A 21,586-nucleotide genomic window follows, 5' to 3' on the forward strand; every position below is an offset into this window, starting at 1 on the left:
CTGGGGCTTATGACGAGCCTGCTTCTGAGAGTCAAATTTGGTCGTTATGTTGCTTCGCAGTGTTCTGGAAAAACGTGGATGTGCTAAGAACAGTTACACTTGTCTTCATCATTTCCTTCGTCAGAATTGTTGGCCTCACATGTTCAGCAAACCACATACTTAAATGGGAATGGGATATGAACACAAGACTGGGCATTCAACCTCAAGATCCGATACAATGGAAGTGAACTTGGTGAAGTGGACTGAGTCAACACGTGAGAACCAAAAGAAAATTAGAAAGATTATTCTATTAGAAGATTCCTAGATAATTAGGGAAATGAATCTGTCATACAAGCACAATGCACACGATGGTTACTAAACTGCTATTGGTCAATCATAAATACAAATTTCTACAAGAGCAGTGTGAGAACAAAAGGCACAGGGTTTAGTGACCGTAATAATAGGCGCACGACGAAGAAGACGGAGAAAAGGAACTCGTGATTTTATCAAGAGCATACAACACTTCTTTCATTGACGGCCTTTTCTGAGGGACGCTGGTCACACAACTATACCCTAGCTTGAAGTAAGCCAACAAGGCCTCCTCTTTACCCTCCACGTCAGCACGGATTGCCACATCAGCCATCCTCAAGGCCCTGTTCTTATCCTCCGCCAAAAGCCCAGTGCCTTGGCCCGTCTCATCAGTAACCACAGTCTTTCCCGTCAGTAGCTCCAGAAATATGACCCCAAACGTGTAGACATCCCACTTTGGGTGTGGCTTCAGGTTCCTGAATGACTCAGGTGCATGGTAAGGGGAGACACCGCTTAATGAGCTTGGGCTTGGGCTTGGGCTTGGCCCAACGTTAATATCCTGGAAGCTATCCCGTGACGCACTGGATCTCTTGCTCCCGAAAATACGGGCCGAGCCTCCAGCTTTGTAACTGGTATCTCCTGTTAGAATTTTCTCAAGACCAAAGTCTCCAATCTTGGGCTCCATATCACTGCCCAAGAGAATGTTGCTGGGCTTCAGATTTCCATGCACGTGCTTTTTGTCGTGGAGGTAAGCCAGCCCACGTGCTACCCCTCTAGCAATCTTCAGCCTTATTTCCCATGGCACATGGCAAGGCGCGGAGCCTACTTTCCCTGACATGCAAAGCACATCTACTTCAAAATTGTGTTCCAGAATTAAACACCTTCCAATTTCCAAGTACATTGATAAGAAAAAAATAATCCCAGAAAAAATTTATTTTTTACATAAGGATTTATAGGAATTTTTGAAATTTTAACTTAAAATTATATTTACATGATACATATTTTAGTTTCCAATTTAGCAAAAATCCATTTGTCAACAATCCGTCTATGTTTGAATATATTTTTAAAATACTTGGCTTGAAACATAAAATTTGTTTGGATAATATAAAAATCAATTAAGAATAGCTTCAATTCATGTTTCAAAAAATTAAAAGCTGGGTTTCCTAAACAGACTTTCAATTAGACTTTAAATAGACTTTCACATTAGCACAATAAATATCCAAAGAATATCTATTCCTTTGGTCTTAAGAAAAAGAGCGTCCTTATTTTGATCCTGTTTATAAAATACTTTTTTAATTTTTATATAAATTTTTTATCCTTTTTCCTTCATTAAATGTCAGATTATTTTATTTTAATGGACACATTTAATGAGAATAAAATTTAAAACTTATTAAATTTTTAAACAAAATTAAAAAATCAAGTTTTTCTTGATTTGATAAAACAGGTTAAAAATGACTTAATAAATAAAATCACGATTGCATGGGATAGCATGTGAAAAATACTTTTCAAATTAGAAAAAGCTGTATCCAAAATATAACCTTAGAGGACCGTGAGACGGTGGGGTGACAAGAGGCAGAAGGAAAGGGTGAAGTTTTCTTTCAGTTGGAAAGGCAAGCGACATAAGAAAGAAAACAAAAGGGCGTAAATAAATGAATAATGTTAAACTGGGTACAGTGTTCACACCAACAAGAAAATCTGGGGCAGTGTTAGTAATTATGAGCACGCGTTTTATGATCAGAAAGCCATACGTAAAGCAGTGGGACTCAGAAAGGTTGACTCGGATGCATTAAAGAGAAGGGTTCAGTTTCACCTACTCCACCGTCAGCTCTATTATCCTCTAAAGCTCACCACATCATAATCCTACTTAATTAATCCCACCTTACCCTGCTCTAGTCAGCGTCATTCAACTTAAGAGAATGTTCTAAATTCTAATCTTAATTCGCACTATTACTATTTTTTTAATTTTAATTCAAAAACAAAATTGGCGAGAAAGGGACGAGGGACTTACTGTAGCGAAAATTGGCGAGGCTGCCATTGGGAACGAAGTCGTAGATGATAAGCTTCTCTTCATTTCCCCAATAGAATCCTCGAACCCGAACCAGGTTTGGATGAACCAGTTTGGCTACGACCCGGACTTGCGTCTCGAAGTCCTTGAACCGGCCTACACCGATCTCACCGATTCTCCGGACCGCTAACGCGGTGCCATCTTCGAGGACTGCTTTGTACATTATGCTCGAACCGGTGGCGCCCAGGATGAAAGCTGACGCCTTTAGAAGCGTCTCCAGCTCCATCTCTCTTTCCCCATCAACTGTCACCAACGTCCCTGTTTTGTTCTGCAAACATTCTTCTTGTCTATGAATCTGATTTTTAGCGCCATTTTGTGCTTCCACTTCGCTTTCAGAAGAACTTGTAGATTCTGATGGTGATGATGATTCTTCTTCTTCGGTGTTTTTATGCAAGCATGACCAACTTCTGAACCCTTTTGACTCGAAGGACGGCGATGATGACCCATTGATGGCTTCTTTGTTTAGGGCATCCTCCGACTTCTTCCTTCTTTTTAATTGGAACACGTATAGGAATATCACGGCTAAGATTCCGATGCCTATAATGTCCCCTACAACGATTCCTATGATTGTTCCTGTTCTTAGTCCTGTCCTCTCTTGCCGCAAAGGCCCGTTTACTGACTCCGATTGAGGAGGATCAAGTGTTCTTGGAAATACGGCGAATGCAGGACGAGATGTCGGAGCAGTGGCGTTTGGTGAAGGAGCTGGTGGCGAGGAGATGGGACATGGGTTATCGATTTCTCCTCCGCAGAGATCGGGATTCCCAGAAAATGAGTTTGAATCGAGGTTCGTGAACACGGAGGAATCTGGAATCTCTCCGGCGAGATTGTTGAAGGAGATGTCAACTGTAGCGTTACTTGGAATTTTATCTGCGAATTCTGGGGTGATTTTCCCGGAAAATTTATTGAAGGATATATTCAAGTATCGCAGACGATCACCGCCGAAATCCGAAGGAAGAGATCCGTTCAACAAGTTCGAAGACAGATCTAGGACTTGCGTCATTCGGAACCCACTAGGAAGACCACCTGATAAGTAATTATTCTTCACCGACACAACAGTTAGATTCTGCATCTTTCCAAGACCAGTGGGAAGGTTTCCCGCCAATGCATTGTCAGAGAGGTTAAGAAGCTGAAGATTAGTGAGCTGAACTACGGAATCTGGAATCTCCCCGGAGATCAAGTTGTTAGACAAATCAAGAAACCCGAGCTTTGAAGCCTGGAAAAGTGAAGTGGGAAGAGAGCCGTTGAGAGAATTATTAGAGAGGTCGAGACTTCGAAGATTTTCAATCAAACCAAGATCGTCAGGAATGGAGCCCAGAAGCTGAGAATTCGGAAGAGCCAAACCAACCACACGATCCTGAGAAGAATTCGTTGCATCCGGAACAACGTCGCATTGAACTCCTTTCCACAAACAAGGAGTCTGGTCCCAGTAGTTCCAGCTTCCAAGCTGGAACAAAGGATCAGTCAAAACAGAGTACTTCAAAGAAATCAACAAGAGACCATCTCTGTTTAATGCAAGACATGGATTCACAGCAACAGTAAGAAGAAAAACAAGTAGGAAAAATCTCCAGCATAAATGGGGAAGAAGACTGGAGAAGCTCATGATTTGAGAGTGTAATCCGACGGCCACATCTCTGGACGAATAAAAGAGGAGAAAGATACTTGTGATGTAACAGAATTGGAACACAAATAAAAGAAAAAAAGAAATAGAAGGATGAAGAACAGAGCAGCTCAGCAAAACCAGAGAATTATGGCGAAGACGAGATGGAAATAGTTAAATGGGTTCGCAGTACTCTGCGGGTAAAGTGTCGGAAGAATAGATCTTTTGCGACTACTAGACACAGGTGGTGCTAGGAAGATTTGGAAACCAAGGCTTTGATGATTGATTCCTTAAATAATGGTGTGAATATATTAAGAGGAAATTATTGCCAACGACTTAAAATTTCCCAAAAACAAAAATTATAATCATTTTCAATGTTAATATCATTTACAAATAAGTTCTTAAAAAATTGTTGTCAGAATTTGATAATGTCATTATCAAAATATTTTAAGATGATACCTCTTTAAAATGAGGCAAAACTTTGTTTAATGTGATTAATATATTTTTACCAAATTAAATCAAGACAAATAGTTTTTAATATATAATAATATTAATAACAGGAGTTTATTTTAAAATAAATAATTTATAGAAGATGGACATGTCTTAATTTAATTTAATTAAAAATAATTATCTTAAATATGTAAGCTTGGTTAACTATGAAAGTTTTTTCCCTTAAAAATTTCATAGCAATTTTTGTAAAATCTACTAATATATTCAATTAAAAAATAAATAAAACAGATTCCTTAGATCATGGCACTTGTATATCATGATTTACGAGAAAATAATGTCCAGCGACCTGCAATTCCAAATAGTTAAATTATGTTTTTTAAAAAATATAAAATTATTGTTCAATAATAGAACGAATATAAATATCAATATTGATCAATTTATAAAAATTTTGAGTTATAAAATTATGTAATTAATTATAAAATTATAGAATCATTTAACAAAATTATATAAAATTCTTCTTAATTTTATTTTTTAACAGAGAAATTTAAAAATTTTAACCTTTATAGATTGGTAAATTTAACACATAAAATTATAAAAGCAAAATTAAAACAAAATAAACTATGAGCCCTTATTTCAAATTAAAAAAAACTATAAGAATTTGTAAATTAATTTTTTAAAAAAATTAAATACTTTCTTCATCCCTGTAGTTGTAGATAAAATTTTTTAATCGAATCCCTGCATACTAATAAACATGTATTATTTAGTTAAAATTACATAAAATCACAATAATTTTTTAATTTTATTATTTAATAATGTCACAATTAATATCATGATACTTGAGGTTGAGGTACACAATTAATATCTCCTCAACTATTTAAGATAAGAAAAAAAATTATTTAATTACTTAAAAATATTATTGACACCCATTATATTATGAATAAAATAAATTTTTAAAAAATATTTTATGTTTAGGGAATGAGGGAGTGTCATCAATAGATTTATAAGTAATATTCTTTGTCCTAAATAAAAATGATATTAGGGGAGATATTTCATTTTCTTGACCCTCCTTCATACTACGTTGGAAAAAAAAAAAAAAGCACCCACATGACAATAAATACTAGTAAAAATATGTTTATCGTTAAATTAAGTCTATCTCTAAACTTTAAAAAATGAGAATATAATTTTACAACGTTTTTTGTTACTCCAAAGGATTTAAACATTAACTGAAATTCATATCTCAATTCATTCAACTTGTGAGTTAGGTATAAAGTAACCATAATTTTGTCAATACAATCATTTAAAAAATTATCATCTTGAGAGTAATTAACTAATTATATATTTCTCTCTCATATAAAATGCATGGGTTTAATAGTTCACCTTTCCTTAGCCGTCACTCCACTTTTAAGTTTTACCACTTTAGTTAATCTCAAGTGGCTACTTAAATTTCTTAAATTTTGCAAATTTATTTGTTGTATAAATAACCGACCCCAGCTAACTATGCCATTGTGGCATGATGCCATTGGCGAATTAATTTTGATATTCATATTAATTGATACAAGCGGTATTAATTTTCTCACATATATGTTTATCTTTTTTTTATAACATATATGTTTTTCTTATTATGGTCATTGTTGGATTGTGGGTTATATTATGTAGGATTAATGAGCAAAATAAATCTTGAAATATTGTGTGAAAAGAGCCATGAACTTTTAAAATGTGTAAAATAAATCACAAACTTTTAAATTCATAGCAAATTAAACTCTACATCAACTTTTTGTTAACATCATTACTATTCATCATGGGCTCCAGTCAACTGCTGACATAACAGTTCCTTGCTGATGTGTCATTTGTTAATTAAGACTACAAACCCTAAACTATTATATGAGTAGCGTCGTGGGCCTTGAACTTTAAAATTTGAACAAATTATCCCCACCATTTATATATAAAATGTTGACTATTATGTAGACCAAATTCACCTCAACATGGTTTGTCGTGGTGAATGAACCGTTGCCTATAACGAACAACTCATAATTTTATAAAGTGACTTTTTTGTCCCCCTTTTGCTATGTTGTTCAAACGATTGATATATTATACTTTCGTATACTCTACAACTTTGATTTAATTTTATTTTAAGTAATATTTATTTATTTAATGATGAAAACTTGGGACCCTATTGGAAAGAAAGTTTAAATATTAGAGAAGATTTTAATTAACCGATTAATTTGTATTATTTGCTTAATAAAACATGTTTGGTATATATGTATATAAATGATTATTTGATTAATATTTTATGTCTATTATTCTGAATATGCTATTTTGAATTGATGTAGAATATCTGGGCAATTATGGAACATCCAAGTTATAAGGGAAGTTCTGTTGAATTTTCTCCAAATTTGATCTGTAGATCCAAATTGTAGATGTAATTTGATCTCTAAAATGTTAATTAGTTCCATTTCTTTCTAACTTTTTGGATAATTACATCTTATTTTATTATTTTTATAGGCACCTATACAAATAAAAAGTTGAAAGTATGGTTACTATGTGTTAAAGTTTATATAAAAAGTAATCACACAGTAAGAGTTGATCATTCCACCAAATATAAGTGTTTCAAAATTAAATTCATGTATATGGTTACTATGTGTTAAAGTTTATATAAAAAGTAATCACACAGTAAGAGTTGATCATTCCGCCAAATATAAGTGTTTCAAAATTAAATTCATGTCTTACATATAACATAAATAATTAATTATACATTGATTTTTCTTGTAGTATTTTGCTGGAGCAAGATTCTCGCATTTAACCATGAAGCAAATAAAAGATGTAATTAGTTTTATGTGATAGGTAACATCTAATGTTAGAAAGATACTAAAAGTTTTATTTGTAAGACTAACTAGAGATTAGATAAGTTAGAAATTTAATCTAAGTTAGTTTTAATTTCAAGTTCCTTAGTTGTATATAACATCTAATGTTTAACTATTTTGTTTTTATATTGATTTTTTGATATTGGTATGGGATAATTGTCATTCGTAATGAGTAGCAAAAGATGTATAAAAAGATAACAAAAATTTGAAAGAAAAAAAAACATGTGAGAGCACTCATTTTGAAAGTGCTCTAAAATGTTTAGATATGGGAGCACTCTTAATAAAGGCACTCCTATATCCCAACATACAAGAGCACTTTTTGTTAGAGTGCCCCGGTAGGTTGGCATTTATAGGAGCACTCTAACAAAAAGCTCTCCCACAAGGGTCACACAAGAGCACTTTTATAAAGAACGCTTCCATATGTCTTTAAGTGTTTTTTTTTTAATGAAACTTACGAAAGCACTTTCATGAATAACGCTCTCATGAGTAAAACCTATAGGAATGCTTTGAATAAAAATGCTCATATATATGTTACCTATAGAAGGGCTTTAAAAGTGCTCCCATATCTACGGGAGCATTGGATATGGGAGTGCTTTTGAAGCACTCTCGTTGGGCAAAAATAAGTGATTCTGTAAGTTATTTTGTAGTAATGAAAGAGCCAAATCAAAAACAATGGAGAGGAAGGAGAAAAACAATATTAAACTCGAAGGAATCAAAAAAATTGGATGAATCATCTTCCTCCAAGCTCTTAAATTAGTGTCTAGCCTTCAAAATCACCTCCTATGGTTTAGAATGCTCCCTAAAAGTCAAGATATGAGAAAACTTTCGTGCTCTTTTATTTTCTATCTGAAAAATTGATGCTATGCATTTTTGGTTCAAAATCTGCTGTAGTGCCCATTATAACAAACTCTATTTCTAGTTTAGAATTTGCTTTATAACACTAACTTGCTATAACAAGTAATCATTGAAGTCTAATTTTTTCCTTAAAATAATCATATTTTTCTTCCTTCACTTCTTCCAAGTTTTTGTAAGGGTTCCTAATATTAAAATAACTCAAATTAACAATAGAAATTACTCTAAAAGAAATCAAAGCACAATGTTTATAAGCAAGCTAACCAACACAAAAATAAACATTAAACACAAGACAATTAACCAAAAATCACTAGATGACTCTCTAATTAACTAATGAAACTCTCAAAATACATGAAAATATAGAGTCATTATGTTCCCATCATTAGATCTTTTCTTTATCATTTAACATTAATATTCTTATAAGGTCTATTTCTCATTCTCTCAATTATTTAATTATTAAGGGAGGATAACTTAAAGTTTCCATATAACACGATTAAATATTATAAGATCCATTAATAACTGAGCAAGTAAAGGAAAATGATAACTAAATGTGTTGTCATTTAATTTTCGTTTGCTAAGTTGTCAATAAATTATGTAGTATTTAAATATATTATATGGGATTTTTAAGTAATTTTCCCAATCATCAATGCAAAAATTAAGGACACGAGGAAAACAAAATGAGCAACTAAAGATTCTTCGAAATTGTATCTGTTTTAATATTTCATTTGAATTTTTTAAATACTTTTACTGAAGTATATTTTGTCTCATTGTATTTTTTTATTCGGTCCAAGTGTCCCTAATTTAATTTTTTTAGAAAATAATCTAACTGTTTTTTTCTTTTTAGTTCCTTTCGCTGATAACCAAAAGAGTACGAATTTTAATTTGCTTTCATGAGGTAATTTAAGTCATATAGGACGAGATGACAAATAAACAAAGATGGCATGAGACATGAGACAAACAACGTTAACGTTGTGGCCTGTGACTATCCGACTTCCAAGCAATTAATATCTTATTAAAAACAAGTATTAAATAAACAATCTAGAGATTAAAGTCAAATTAATGTTAGAATTTTGAATGAAAATATTAAGTCCATATTTTTTATAGGAAAATGGATTAAACTAAAAGTAACTCCTAAGTCCGACCGGCTTAAATTATTTTGATATAAACCATAATCCTTAAGTAAAATTAACACATATAAAATCTAACAACATCTATACATGTTTTATATAAAAAATAAGGATAAACAAATCAAAAATTCAATCAAAATAAGCTTTTCAACAAATGAAAGTCGTGCAAAATCAAGAGAATCCTCTTAGTTATCGGATGCCAATGTTGGCAGGCAATATTCAAATTGATTAGTTGATTAAAAATTACATGATATGTTTTAATTTCATGTACGCACACATATATTGGTTAAGATAATATCATTTCGTATATACGGAATTATTCCTAACATGTACAGAGGCAGCTGCCTCCATAAAACTTTTTAATTTTCTTACCATGTGTATATGATTTGTGTCAAATGCTCCCATGATAGTAATATCTTGTGTCCTTTAACTTTATATGTGTCTGTGTGTTGATGTGTGTGTGATGCCCGACAAACGAAACATATACAACATATAACAAAAACTAAAAATAAGGAATCTATTTCAATATACACAATATTGTACGCTTTAAGAAAATCTATATATATCAACTGGTCTTAATTTTCTTGGGAAGACATGACAATACATGAGCAACTAGTCTTAATTTTCATCCTTATGTTTTGTATAATTTACGAATGAGCATTTTGAAACACTCTAGAATTCCTTTCTTTCGAGGTATGATATGCCCCTACAATAAAAACAATGAAAAACAAGCTTTGGCTTGTCTTGTTTGATTCAAAAAATAATAATAACAACAACGAACAAAACATTTTGTCTCAACCCTATTTTGCTTGAAAGAATATGACAATGTTGGTTTCTATCAACTTCTAAGCTATCTACTACTCACTGATCTATAACTAATTCAATAATTAACAACATTTAATAACTCCTGTAACATCCCAAAAATTTAATCCAATTGTTAAACTAATTAATTGAGAAGTTTAGTTAGTTAATTATTGTGAACATCATATTTTGTTCGGGCATTTTCTAAATTTAACAAAAATAAAAATAAATAACCAAAAAAATATAAAAATGCAAAAATAAAATTTAATCCTTTTTTTTGGATTATATTTTAAAATAATAATAATAATAATAATCTTGCTTAAATCTTTAAAATCTCTCCCAAATTATCCCAATCATTTAAAATATTGAGAGTCAACTTTTGACAGTTAAATTTCTCTCCTTAAATCTTATTTTTCATCTAAAAATATAAATGTGTGTGTGTGTTTTAATTAAAAAAAAGAAAATAGAAACCAAAAAAATATACAAGGCGGGGTACAGCCAAAACAAAAAATTCACACCTTCAGTGAAGAAAGAAATAGAACATGCAATAACAACACACACACAAAAGCAGAAGCAAACGAATACCAGACACTACAAAAAGAAAAGGAAAGGAAGCAGACGCATGCAGGAAAAGACAGAACAGAAAAAAAGAAAGAAAGCGCACACACACACACACAGAGCCAAAAGACTCAAACCTTTTCGGCAAGATCAGAGGAGATGTGACAGAACAAAAAAAGGAAAGCACACACACAGAGCCACAATCGGATGAGAGAAGTGCTAGAAAAGGCAGAGCCTGCTAGACACGCAAAAGAATGAAGAGCAGAGCATGTTTTTGACCACACAAAAGGTAAGTTGTTTTATTTTCCTTCTTTTGGTTTTGAATATAAGAGAGAGCATGAGAGATCGAGGAAAGGGGAGCTGATTCTGGGCAAAGAGATTTTTTCTTCTAAAGAGAGGGAGAGACAGAAAAAAAAAAACAAAGATGGAAGGGAGAAAGAGAGAAGACCGAATAATTTGAGAGTAAGTATAGGAACATTTAATTAGGCAATTCCTCACAATTGGAGGGCAGGGCTAGCCCAGTCACATAGGTTAGATCTATATGAGTAAGTAGCTCATGAATTTAGTCAAATAATATAAGGAAAGGAAATAAGATAGTTGCATTAATCCTACAATTTATTTCTTAGTGATGCATTGATGATAACACATATATTATATTATGCTTTGTTTATTATGCATTCCATATTTTAATATGATTTAATTAAATTGCTTGGTTATTGAGATTATATGATCTTACTATCATTTGTTAATACTTTTTTAGGAATAATAGGCAAAGGGAAAAAGGGAGGCTTCTGAGGTGAAGAACTAGAGCTTTCATTATTATAAAGTCTCTAGCTTTCTTACTTGCATAATTGAATATCTGATTTGCCCACAGTAGAAATTTAATTGTAATATAGATTACTTGTCATTTGCATATAGCCCTAGCTTATTGTTTGACTTGGGTATTTTGGATGTTAACCTCTTATGTCTTTGGAGTGAGGTCAATCATGCAAATGTATATAATAATTGCTGATATCATTATGATATATGATATGATTATGCATGAATGTGTTTGATGCATGGGGATCATAGATGTTTGGCTTATGGAGGGAAGACACTTGGTTGTGGTGCTTTAAGTGTAAATGCTTGTCTCAACCCAAGTGTTTCACAATCCTCATGTGGTATCAAATTGAAATGAGACTGGAGCCATTAATTAGAGTATTTATTTATCTATGTGTAGGCCTTGGATCACCTCAACTAGAGGTTTAAAACAAAAAATTAGATGCCTTAGAAGTTTAAATTAATGTTGTCATAATTGTGCCGTAATTGGGTGTGCATTGCAACAGATTGTCTTGTTGGTCGTAGCGAACAGTCATCTAGGCTTGGCCACGACAAGTAGCCTCTATGCTAAAGCCTTGGCAAATGGTCACTTGGTCGCGATGGACGTGCCTAGCATGTTTGAAATGGGTCTGTTTTGCCCTTGTTTATCATGTTCTTAAATGCTCAACTATTTCTCATGTTTCCACAATGTTTGTACTTTAATTTTAAGTTTCTTACATGAGCCTTAAAACTATAATCTCTACTTTAATGACTTTGAGATCCCATTTACTGAAAAGTTTTATAAAAGTGTTTTGACCAAGGTTAATCCTTCTCCCTTTGTTTAATTTCTAGTTATAATAAGTGTTACTTAATTAAGTTTAAGTATAGTTATGATGGAGGTCATTACAGCTCCCAAGGACCACTTGCTAGTAACAAATAATTGATTCACATATTTATCTTTAATTTAACATTACACGACAAATAAAAAGGAGAATCAAACTAACAATTAAAGGATATCTTTTTTTTTTTGGGGGGAAGCGGTCTTTAATTTCTTTATGCGTGATTAGCCACACAATATGAATGTTTCTGGTTTATGTTGCATTACAGCAAGTCAAAAGGGGCTTAACTAGTCCCAGTACCATATTCTTACAACCCCTTTGATTAATCTCTTATTACGTTATTGTGTACTATGTGCCATTTGGCTTTGCAAGCTAAACGCCAATTGGGTTTGAAATTTCATGTGTTATGTATTGTGATCATGTGATTGAATTTTTATATAAATCATGGCTAGTTTTTTCTTAGAAATATTGGGATCATAACTATTGAGATCAAAATGTGCCACTTTCGAATCGAATGACCTGGAGTAATTAGCTGAATGAACTGAATGATTGCTTTCATCGGTGTTTTTTTAGTGTGACAAATGAATCTTGACATTAAGCGATTAACATAGCATTTAGTCAAAGAAAACTAGTGAAAAGCTTTGTTACGAAAATAAGCATTAATAGCAACATCATTGAGGAAGGAGGGACCCAAATGGGCACACAATCTCATCAAAGACTCATTATTGATGTGACAATGTAATGCAATCGATACGTGGTCTCCATCCTTAAACGTCTCCCTCTCCCTCCCTCTCTCTCTCTCTTTCCCCTCCTAGTACCTTGTAAAAACTATTACGTTGGTTTAAAAATATTTGGAACTGAAAATTTAATGAAATAGAGGTGACTAATTTTTTATTTTAAGACTTTAAACAATGGCTTATATATATTTAAGAGCAGAGATAATATATATATATATATATATATTCTATAGACTATAGTTGTATGGAGTGGACAACAAGAGGTTGAATTTGTTAGGGTGAAAGGTCCCATAGGAGGAGCAAGGGCACATGAAATGATCCATAGTACAAGACAACATCGATAATGAGGATCAAATCACAGTGACAAAGGTTTGTATTGTATAAAGAGTGCATGAATTATATAATCCATTGCCGGACTGGGATTCCTCCAAAACAAGCATTATGGTACTCTCAACCAGTTCTGTGGCAAAATATGTCATTATCTTTGACGGTGGACAAAACCAACTGGATCGCCCTATCACTATTTTTATAATATAAAGACACACGTTATAGATTTGTCATTAGATTATTGTTGCCTTCCTCGTAACATATATGCTATACTATGGGTTCACAGATTCCATACATAGACTATAATTACTAAGCATTCAGATTTCAGATCGCACATGGGGATCTGAATTAGTATTTCTGTATTTATATGTAACAACTCTCTCGCATAAAAATTTTCCTTTGACTTTGGTGGCATATAAATATATAAATGATTTAAATTATAAAATTTTATTTCCAAATTTACAAATTTTGTTCATTTTGCACCATGGGAAACATCCTGAAGGAAGGATCAATAGAGAAATAAAGGAGACTCAAAAAAGTAACATAATTATTAATAATTAATGAATATTTTAATAATATCTAATGAATACAAAATAATCTTAAATCTCAACAAGATATAAATCTCAACACAATAAATCTCTATGAAAAATATATCCTAATAATCCCCTTAAATTCAAGATGTTATAGAGTTTTTAACAGCTTGCATTGCTTAATATGAAAAATAAATCTCAATATATCATAATAATCTCCCTTCAAACTCATCGCTTGAACTGAAAAAATATATGCAAAAAAAGGTTTCAAGGAGAACAAAATATAACTGGGGTGATATTCTCTTATGCATGAATCATAAATCATCAATGAACATAAAAACTCTAGAGTGATTCTAGGAGGAACGAATCACTAGGCAAGATATTAGGCAGTGGTTCTCGCAAGAAATAATCATTTGGTGAAAAAATTTAAGAGTTATTCTCATAGAAACAAATCACTTGAGAACCTCAAGAATGATTTCAAAGAATGAATAAACTCAGGAGTAATTTTTGAAAGAATAAATCACCAAGCAAAAAATTTAGGAGTGACTTTTGGAGAAATGAATCACTAAATAAAGTCTCAAATGAACCATCAAAATACTGAAAGCAAAATAAAGAGGGAGGAAGGGCTAGCTTTGCTATATATACAAAGCTTCAGCCTGAACAAATTGATGGGTTGATCTAGTACAAAAAGCTGGCCCTACACAACGTGGTAAATAATAATTTGAGTTATTACTTGAGAAGTGCTTACATTTAATATCTGATAGCATTTTCAATAAATTGGTGTAAGTAAGAAGAAGAAGAAGAAGAAGAGGAGAAATTTCAGCCTAAAGATAATATATCCTAAGGCATCCAAATGATTAATAACAATAAGAATAATTTTAAATAATTTTTAAGGTTTTGTTGAAGTCATAAGTTTGTCATTTATTCTAAAATTAATATATTCTATTGAATTTTATTTAAAATTATAGGCACCTTCGATATTTTTAAAATCGGCATAGACTTCTTTAGAAAAAGCAAACAAGTTACGTGAATTCTCGCGAGGCTTGCTGTCGAAATTGCACCATTTTCATTTATCTTCATGATATGTAGGTATGTAGGCTTTAAAATAGATAAGATGTTTGTATAAGGTTCTCTTTGCTTTTAGAATAGGTTTGTACGAGTTTTAAAAATAAAATTGAGGGAATTTTAGCAAAACATAAAAAAAGTTTATGTAATTTTAAGTGCCTTTTTGTAGAAAGATGTGCTTTTAAAATTACAAAGGAGATTTTTAAATTTTTTTCCTCAAAATTAAATAGATCAGTGACATTTATTTCAAAAAATAATGATAATCTGAACTATTAAGTTCAAGTCCGAATGTTTAACCTGTTTTAATTTGGGAAGCAGGGAAAAATCCAATTTAAATTTAAGATGCAAGTGCAAGTATACTGGATGACATTAAAGTATTGTGTGATCTTTATTAGCATCATGTTCTTTTCCTTTTTTTGATTAATTGGTGGCAGGCAGCTTTTGTGAGCAGAAATTAAAAACAAAGCACACCTATAGGTGGGAAAAGTAGGCCATTAGCCTTTTAAAATATTGATTAGCTCGATCCAACATTGAATAAGAGCCAGCAGGCATTGCCTAGATAAAAAGTTGAAGAAAAAGCTTAACTTGCGACGACTCTATGTGGAGCAAAAGCTGCTGCTTTAATTCTTATTCCTTATTGAAAGATCCATCTTCTTTTTTTCAATTATATTGCTATACTCTTAAAAAAGGTTTGAAATTAATAAAGCAATTACATCTCGCATAAAGATGCTGAGAGAGCTAGTAAAAGCTGAAAGAGCCCATGCTGCTTTACCAAATGTTTTATACATATACACATATAGATAATATATATTCAAACAAAATAATATGAATAAACCTTCATTGTTTATAATATTTGCCATTATTTTATAATAGAAAGAATTTGATCATTAAAACTATGAACTTCATGGGATGATCCAAATCCTCCACCATCCATCAGAATCGTGAGTCCAAGTTTGTTAATGGTGTTATATAAAAATATAATTGTATATGAAGTTACGGGGACAGAAGAGACTTGGGGCAGACAATGAGAAAGAATAAGTTGTGGTAAACAATCCAAACACAACATTTTCTTTAGGAAATTAAGATGGATCAACGGTTTTCATGCCAAAGATTGGGCTAACTCCTGTTCAATATTTACAGGGTGAGACCATGGAGGATTTGAAGACTATACATACATACATACATATATCTATATATATATATATATATATATTCAATATGATTCCTCTTCAAAACACGATTGATAAAATCAGACAAGTAGGCATCATAAAACAATACTCATTCTTTTAAGGAGTTAAATGTTTAAAAAATATAAAATATTTTTAATTTTTTAAGGTGTAATTTTATTTTTTTTTAAAGTGTTCCTATTGAATAGATCATTTTATTTTTTTAGGGTAAAATATCCTATTAAATAAGGGCAAATATAAAAAGATAAAATTAATTAAATATAGTAATTACTTTATTGATGATGAGAATTCAATTTTAAAAATTTTTTATATTTAAATAGAGAAAGTACTTTTTTAAGAGTTAGTCAGTTTGAAAAACTAAAAGATTTTTACATTGCCTCTTAAAATATTGTGTGGTAGCAATACTCTTATCCGATCCTATATGTTAATGTCTCTTTGAAACAAATTGATGGGTTATATATTAGTCATTCTTGAATAAAAAGCAAAAACATCACTTAGCTTTCTTTCTTTGTTTTTTTTTTAAATATTTGTTCACCATAGCTAGAACTTACTTTTTACATCCATGTTTAAAAAGGAATAAATCAAAAAAGTTATTTTATTTTTAATCATTTTCATGATTATTATTTCTCTTTAATTTTGATGAGTCGTAAAAAAATACCCTGTACTTAAAACCGAAAGAGTTATGAATTGTGACAGTGGGGTAATTATATTATTATTTTGTTTTTGGTAAAGGGATGAAATTTCTTTCACTCACCCAATTGCAATTGCCACGTCATTCTCTTTAACTTTAGTGCTTGGACTGGTATTAGTATGAACACCACCTCACTGTTACTTTGAACCCGGAATCAAGAATTTGCTGTTGCTTTTTTTGCTTCGCCAATCCCCATTGATCGGATCCTGTTTCTACCCTCCCTTGTTGAGCTGGTAATTTGATGAGATCAAGTTCAATTTGAACTGGCATTCTTCGGAGTCAAATATAGTTACAACATATAAAGAAAAAAAACTTATATAAACAATCCAGGGTTGAATATTCTTGAATTTCAAGCTTATTTCAACTACTAGAATACTTGAATGTCAATTTTTTAACAAATTTAAATTTTATTTTATGATTAATTATTTTCATTATTATAAAATTATAAAATATAATTTTTGATATACTTAAAAACGTAGAAGATTCAACTTTTTTTATAAAAAATTGTGGGTCTTAAAATTTAAAATCAAGATTATATTTTTAAATATTATTTAAACTATTTATAAATTAAAAATTATAAAATATAAAAATATAAATTTTTAATTTCTAAGAAATATCTATAATGTATTCAACATGTGATCTCTTACTATAACATGCAGGAAAATTATTCATTTAGTTCTTAAAGTTTTGATTCAATTGTAACTTAGTACAAGAATTTGATTCATTGTAATCGACCCTTATAGTTTTAATTCGGTTGTAATTCAGTCTCTAAAAATTTAACCACCTATTTATTATTAGTCTCTATGTTTTAAAAAAAAATTATAAAGATTAAAATTACATTAAAATTTAGGACTAACATTTAAAATTCTTAAACCCTTTTAATCTTTATAAAGATTAAAATTCTAAAATAGTTTCAATCTATAAAATCAAGTAAAAATAAATTAAATTTTAGAGACTGAATTATAATTGAATTAAAATTATACTGATTAAATAATTAATTTTATCTAAAATGAAGTAAGACCTTAAAGCATTAATTAATATTCAATATATTATATTTTTTAAAAAAATATATATTATTCAAGTGTTGAGCCAAGCCCAAACCCTATCATGTTGGCCCGAAATAGACTCCCTCTATTCATTTTGTATGCATCATTAATTAATATCATTAAATCCTAACAATGCAATTTAAAACTGTTAGCTCCAATCTTCTGAATTGCAGGTAAGACATATCTCAACCTTCAAAATTCAACCAAATTTTTTTTAATCTCAATGCTCGGACTCAAATGAGTAATCATTGCAAGTGTACTCATAAAACAACGATAGTTTAATCTTCTTTCTCATGAACGTCTCACTGCTTTATTCATTCTTTCCCAATTCCCATGTTGCCGTCGTGCATGCTTATATAATTAACTTCAAGTTGATATTATTCCCGAATTAATTATGTGATTACATTAATTAATGTTGATATATCAAAGTGATCAATTCCGTCCCTTGCAATATGGAGTTTAAAGGATATCATGTGAAGCATATCTGCATCCCATTATTTTTAAGTTTGGAGGGAAATATAGCCTAAATATTTATTTAGCTTTTTATATAAGGAAGGATGGATTATCAGATCAAATTATGATAAAATTAAATTAATTATCATAAACAGTTCAACAGTTTTATTACTTTTTTAATATAAATTAAACGAGATACATAAATTACCCTGTCGTGAAATTCCGACACAAGTGGTCCAACACCACGCTTGTGATTAGTATTTGCTAATATTTTGAGGGTCTTAATCAATTAATAATACTTGTCAATTCTGATTTCGTTGACTAACATTTGCTTGGTCATGTGTGCTCAATCAACATGCAAGTGGATGGAACATGATTTACCAATTAGATGTGTAACTTATTTATGTTTGTTATTATATATTTAGTTAAAGTCTGACAAGTGAATTATTTTTAAATTATAATAATATCATTACTATTTTTTATTTATTTGAATAAAATACAATCATTAAAAAAATACTCCCTTATTCGAAATTGTTAGATGATATACTGTTGTGATGTTTTAATTGAATCTTGATTAAAAAAAATTGCAAAAAGTACACACTGACACACACACACACATATTCCTCAAAATATTGGCAATCGCTTCTCAATTTCTTTCTTTCTTTCTTTTTTTAGGTTGAACTCAAAAACTCCTTTTTTCCCCTATTTTAATATATGTCATTTGTACTTGAACTTTCAAAAAGACTAAGGTTATTAGATGAAATTAGAATTTCTCTGAATTATTTTTTTCATTACTTACAATTATCTTTTTATTTAAAATAATTATATTTGAGACACCATCAATACTAAACGTGAGTTCTTTTCCAAACAAAGATTTAAACCTTAATTTATCACTTTGTAAAATATAAAAGAATAAATGCGGCTTTGAGTGTTACATCCTTTAATTTGTCATTCGTACAATACCTTCTTCAATTAAAAGGTCCATGCTGAGCCCAAAAAACTATGGCCCTACACAATTAGATTATCATCAGTGTACGAAAGCCCAGATCTGCCTCTGAATATTACCGTTTCCAACGCAAACGGCTAATTGGTTCAAAGAAAAGCAAACGGATAAAGAGCGCGCGTCTTGCCCATCTCTCTTGTCCAACGGTCACTAAAAACTAATAGCCGTTCAGTTTCTTTAAAACAGGATGCCATTGGCGTCTCCAGACAAAATACACAGTGGAAATTAAAAAGTGTTCCTTGGGAACAAAATAAATCAAAGAGAAGGAAGAAGAAGACGAGAAGAAGAGAAAGTCAGAGAGAAATGTTTATGCTTCTTCATTGATTCCCAGTCTCGGCAGGGATGAGCAACCCCTTCTGATCCTACGAGTTATCGTTTTCAAGATGAAGCCGCGCCAGTTTTTCAGTAAGCCTCATATTCTTCTCTTTTTCGCTTCTTATGGTTGTTGATCCCAGATTGTTAATTAGCATTGAATATTCCTATTTTGGAGCTGTTTATATATCAGAGGGATGGAGCTCGAGCTCATAGCTCTGCAATTTTTTCCTCTCCTTTTGGTTGGTTTTCAATACGCGCGCCTCCAATCTGGGTTAATGTTTACGGATTTAATTAGGCTATATTCAGGCTTCATTCTGCTCTAGTAAATGAGACAACTTGTGGTTCTTAGGTTCTCGGAATAGAGAAAGTGGATGTTTGCTTTCTCGAAGGGGATTTACATAGTACAATTTTCTCCTCTTCTTTATTCTTGTTTGAATCGCTACTTTTAAATGCTGATTCTGTTGCTGGATCTTTAGATTGATGACATATACTATTCATTTTTATGTTTAACCTATGGCTGTGGAACAAAATATGGTCTCATATTTACTGACCACCTAGATATGCCAAAAGTAGAAAATTTTCCCTAATATTCTACTACTTCAATGCCTTTGTATTTCTTTACATTCAATTAAAAGAAAATGAGTAATATGTTACTGGGTATTTCAATCTGCATCATTAAATTAAATGTCCATAAACTGTTCTCTGTAGTCTCAGCTCTAACCCAACATTTGTGCATCGATTTTTAAGTCAAAAAGCAGCCATATTATTTCAATGTCTAGCAGCTACATTATTAAGGTCAGAGTCATTGGTATTTTTGGAAATGTTGAAACTGTTCAAGGACTTTAAAGTAAAGTGAAGGCTCTTACCTGTAAGCAATGTATGTTGTTATTTTAATTATTTTGATTGGAGAGGATGCCCGAATTTTCAAGTATGCAAGTGAGGGTGGATTTTCTGTATTGGGGTAGAACAATAATTCTTGTGGCCTTGGCTTGTTTCTTTCTCCTTACAAGCAGGTTTCTAAGGGTGGCTTCACCATTCTCACTTAAGCGCTTCCATCAGAAAGTTATTCATGTTTTAATTTGGTCTTGTGAGAAAGAATATTAAAAGATAATGTGATAGCAATTAGCAGGCCAGTGCATATGGATAAATATTTCATGGATAGAACTATTCAGGTTATGTACTTGAAAGGGAGACAGTTTCAACTTTGCAGTTCTAATCTAGTTTTGCATTGTCCCTTGTATGATTCATTCATATATGATGCCACTGTGAGGTACTGAGGTTAATCGTATCCTTTTCCTAGGCAAAGTTACATGACAAGACATTGAAAATGATCATTTTTGGCGGCTTCTTTTGATGGCTGCCTTCCCAGGAAAAAAGAGCTTCACCATTCCGTTAACAAACCAATATTTTTGTATTGTCACAGGTGTGGCTAGCCTTCTTCATGATGTGCAGATTAGATTAGTTCATTAAACTATGTAATGGGCAATAAGGTATGGGCATAATGTGTGGGATCTAGTGGTGCTTATCATTTGCTTTGTTCATTAGTGCGTTAGGTAATCCTGTGTCTCATCCCCTCCCGATTATTTTCGGGCCAGGACAAGACCCGTCCCAATATGATCGGGACAATACCGGACCAATCGAGATAGGTCCAGATTGAACACCCCTAAGTGCGTATCATTGAGTTGGTTATTATTTTTTCTATTGCTTGTATTTTTATGCGAATCGGTTTGTTTTCTTCTCTACTTTTGTTTTTGACGTCAATTGCTTGTCGCCCAGAAAAAATTGAATGAAATGTTGAAAGAAATCGCAAAACGATTACGTGGTGCGGATACTTCTCTCTCCCTCCCTCATTGGAGATCGTTGAGTTGGTTTTAGTTTCTATATATATATATATACAAAAACGACGAACGCATGTACGTACATGCACACACCTACTCATTGGGATGGCTGATTCAACATTCAACATAGGTAAACAAATTGTAGGAATGATAAATTC

At 31.7% G+C, this 21,586-nt stretch overlaps 1 protein-coding gene, 1 long non-coding RNA gene and 1 pseudogene across 2 annotated transcripts; 2 read left to right on the plus strand and 1 right to left on the minus strand.

The window, feature by feature from the left end:
• Positions 1-268: 268 nt before the first annotated feature.
• Positions 269-4,202, minus strand: LOC129310304 (probable LRR receptor-like serine/threonine-protein kinase At4g37250). Its single transcript, XM_054952118.1, has 2 exons — positions 2,297-4,202; positions 269-1,119 (listed from the first exon to the last, which is right to left on the minus strand). Exons 1-2 carry the CDS (start codon positions 3,951-3,953, stop codon positions 425-427), a joined length of 2,352 nt encoding a protein of 783 aa, XP_054808093.1. The 5' UTR covers positions 3,954-4,202; the 3' UTR covers positions 269-424.
• Positions 4,203-19,530: 15,328 nt separating this feature from the next.
• LOC129311397 (uncharacterized) lies at positions 19,531-21,287 on the plus strand. The gene is made up of 2 exons (XR_008593290.1): positions 19,531-19,680; positions 21,014-21,287. It is a non-coding gene; the product is annotated as an uncharacterized LOC129311397 (long non-coding RNA).
• A 246-nt stretch (positions 21,288-21,533) lies between these two features.
• The window catches only part of LOC129311470 (cyclin-D3-3-like), a 937-nt pseudogene continuing 884 nt past the window's right edge, over positions 21,534-21,586 (plus strand).

Source organism: Prosopis cineraria, unplaced genomic scaffold, assembly GCF_029017545.1.
Source record: "Prosopis cineraria cultivar Desert tree isolate PC_DT_omini unplaced genomic scaffold, ASM2901754v1 PC5, whole genome shotgun sequence".
NCBI lineage: Eukaryota > Viridiplantae > Streptophyta > Magnoliopsida > Fabales > Fabaceae > Prosopis > Prosopis cineraria.

What these genes read in the sequence shown, in the direction of transcription:
- LOC129310304 (XM_054952118.1), bottom strand. Translation starts at nt 3,953, where the DNA reads ATGAGCTTCTCCAGTCTTCTTCCCCATTTATGCTGGAGATTTTTCCTA. An exon ending in CCTCGCCAATTTTCGCTACA is followed by an intron (nt 1,120 to 2,296) that starts GTAAGTCCCTCG and finishes TTTGCATGTCAG; the next exon opens with GGAAAGTAGGCTCCGCGCCT.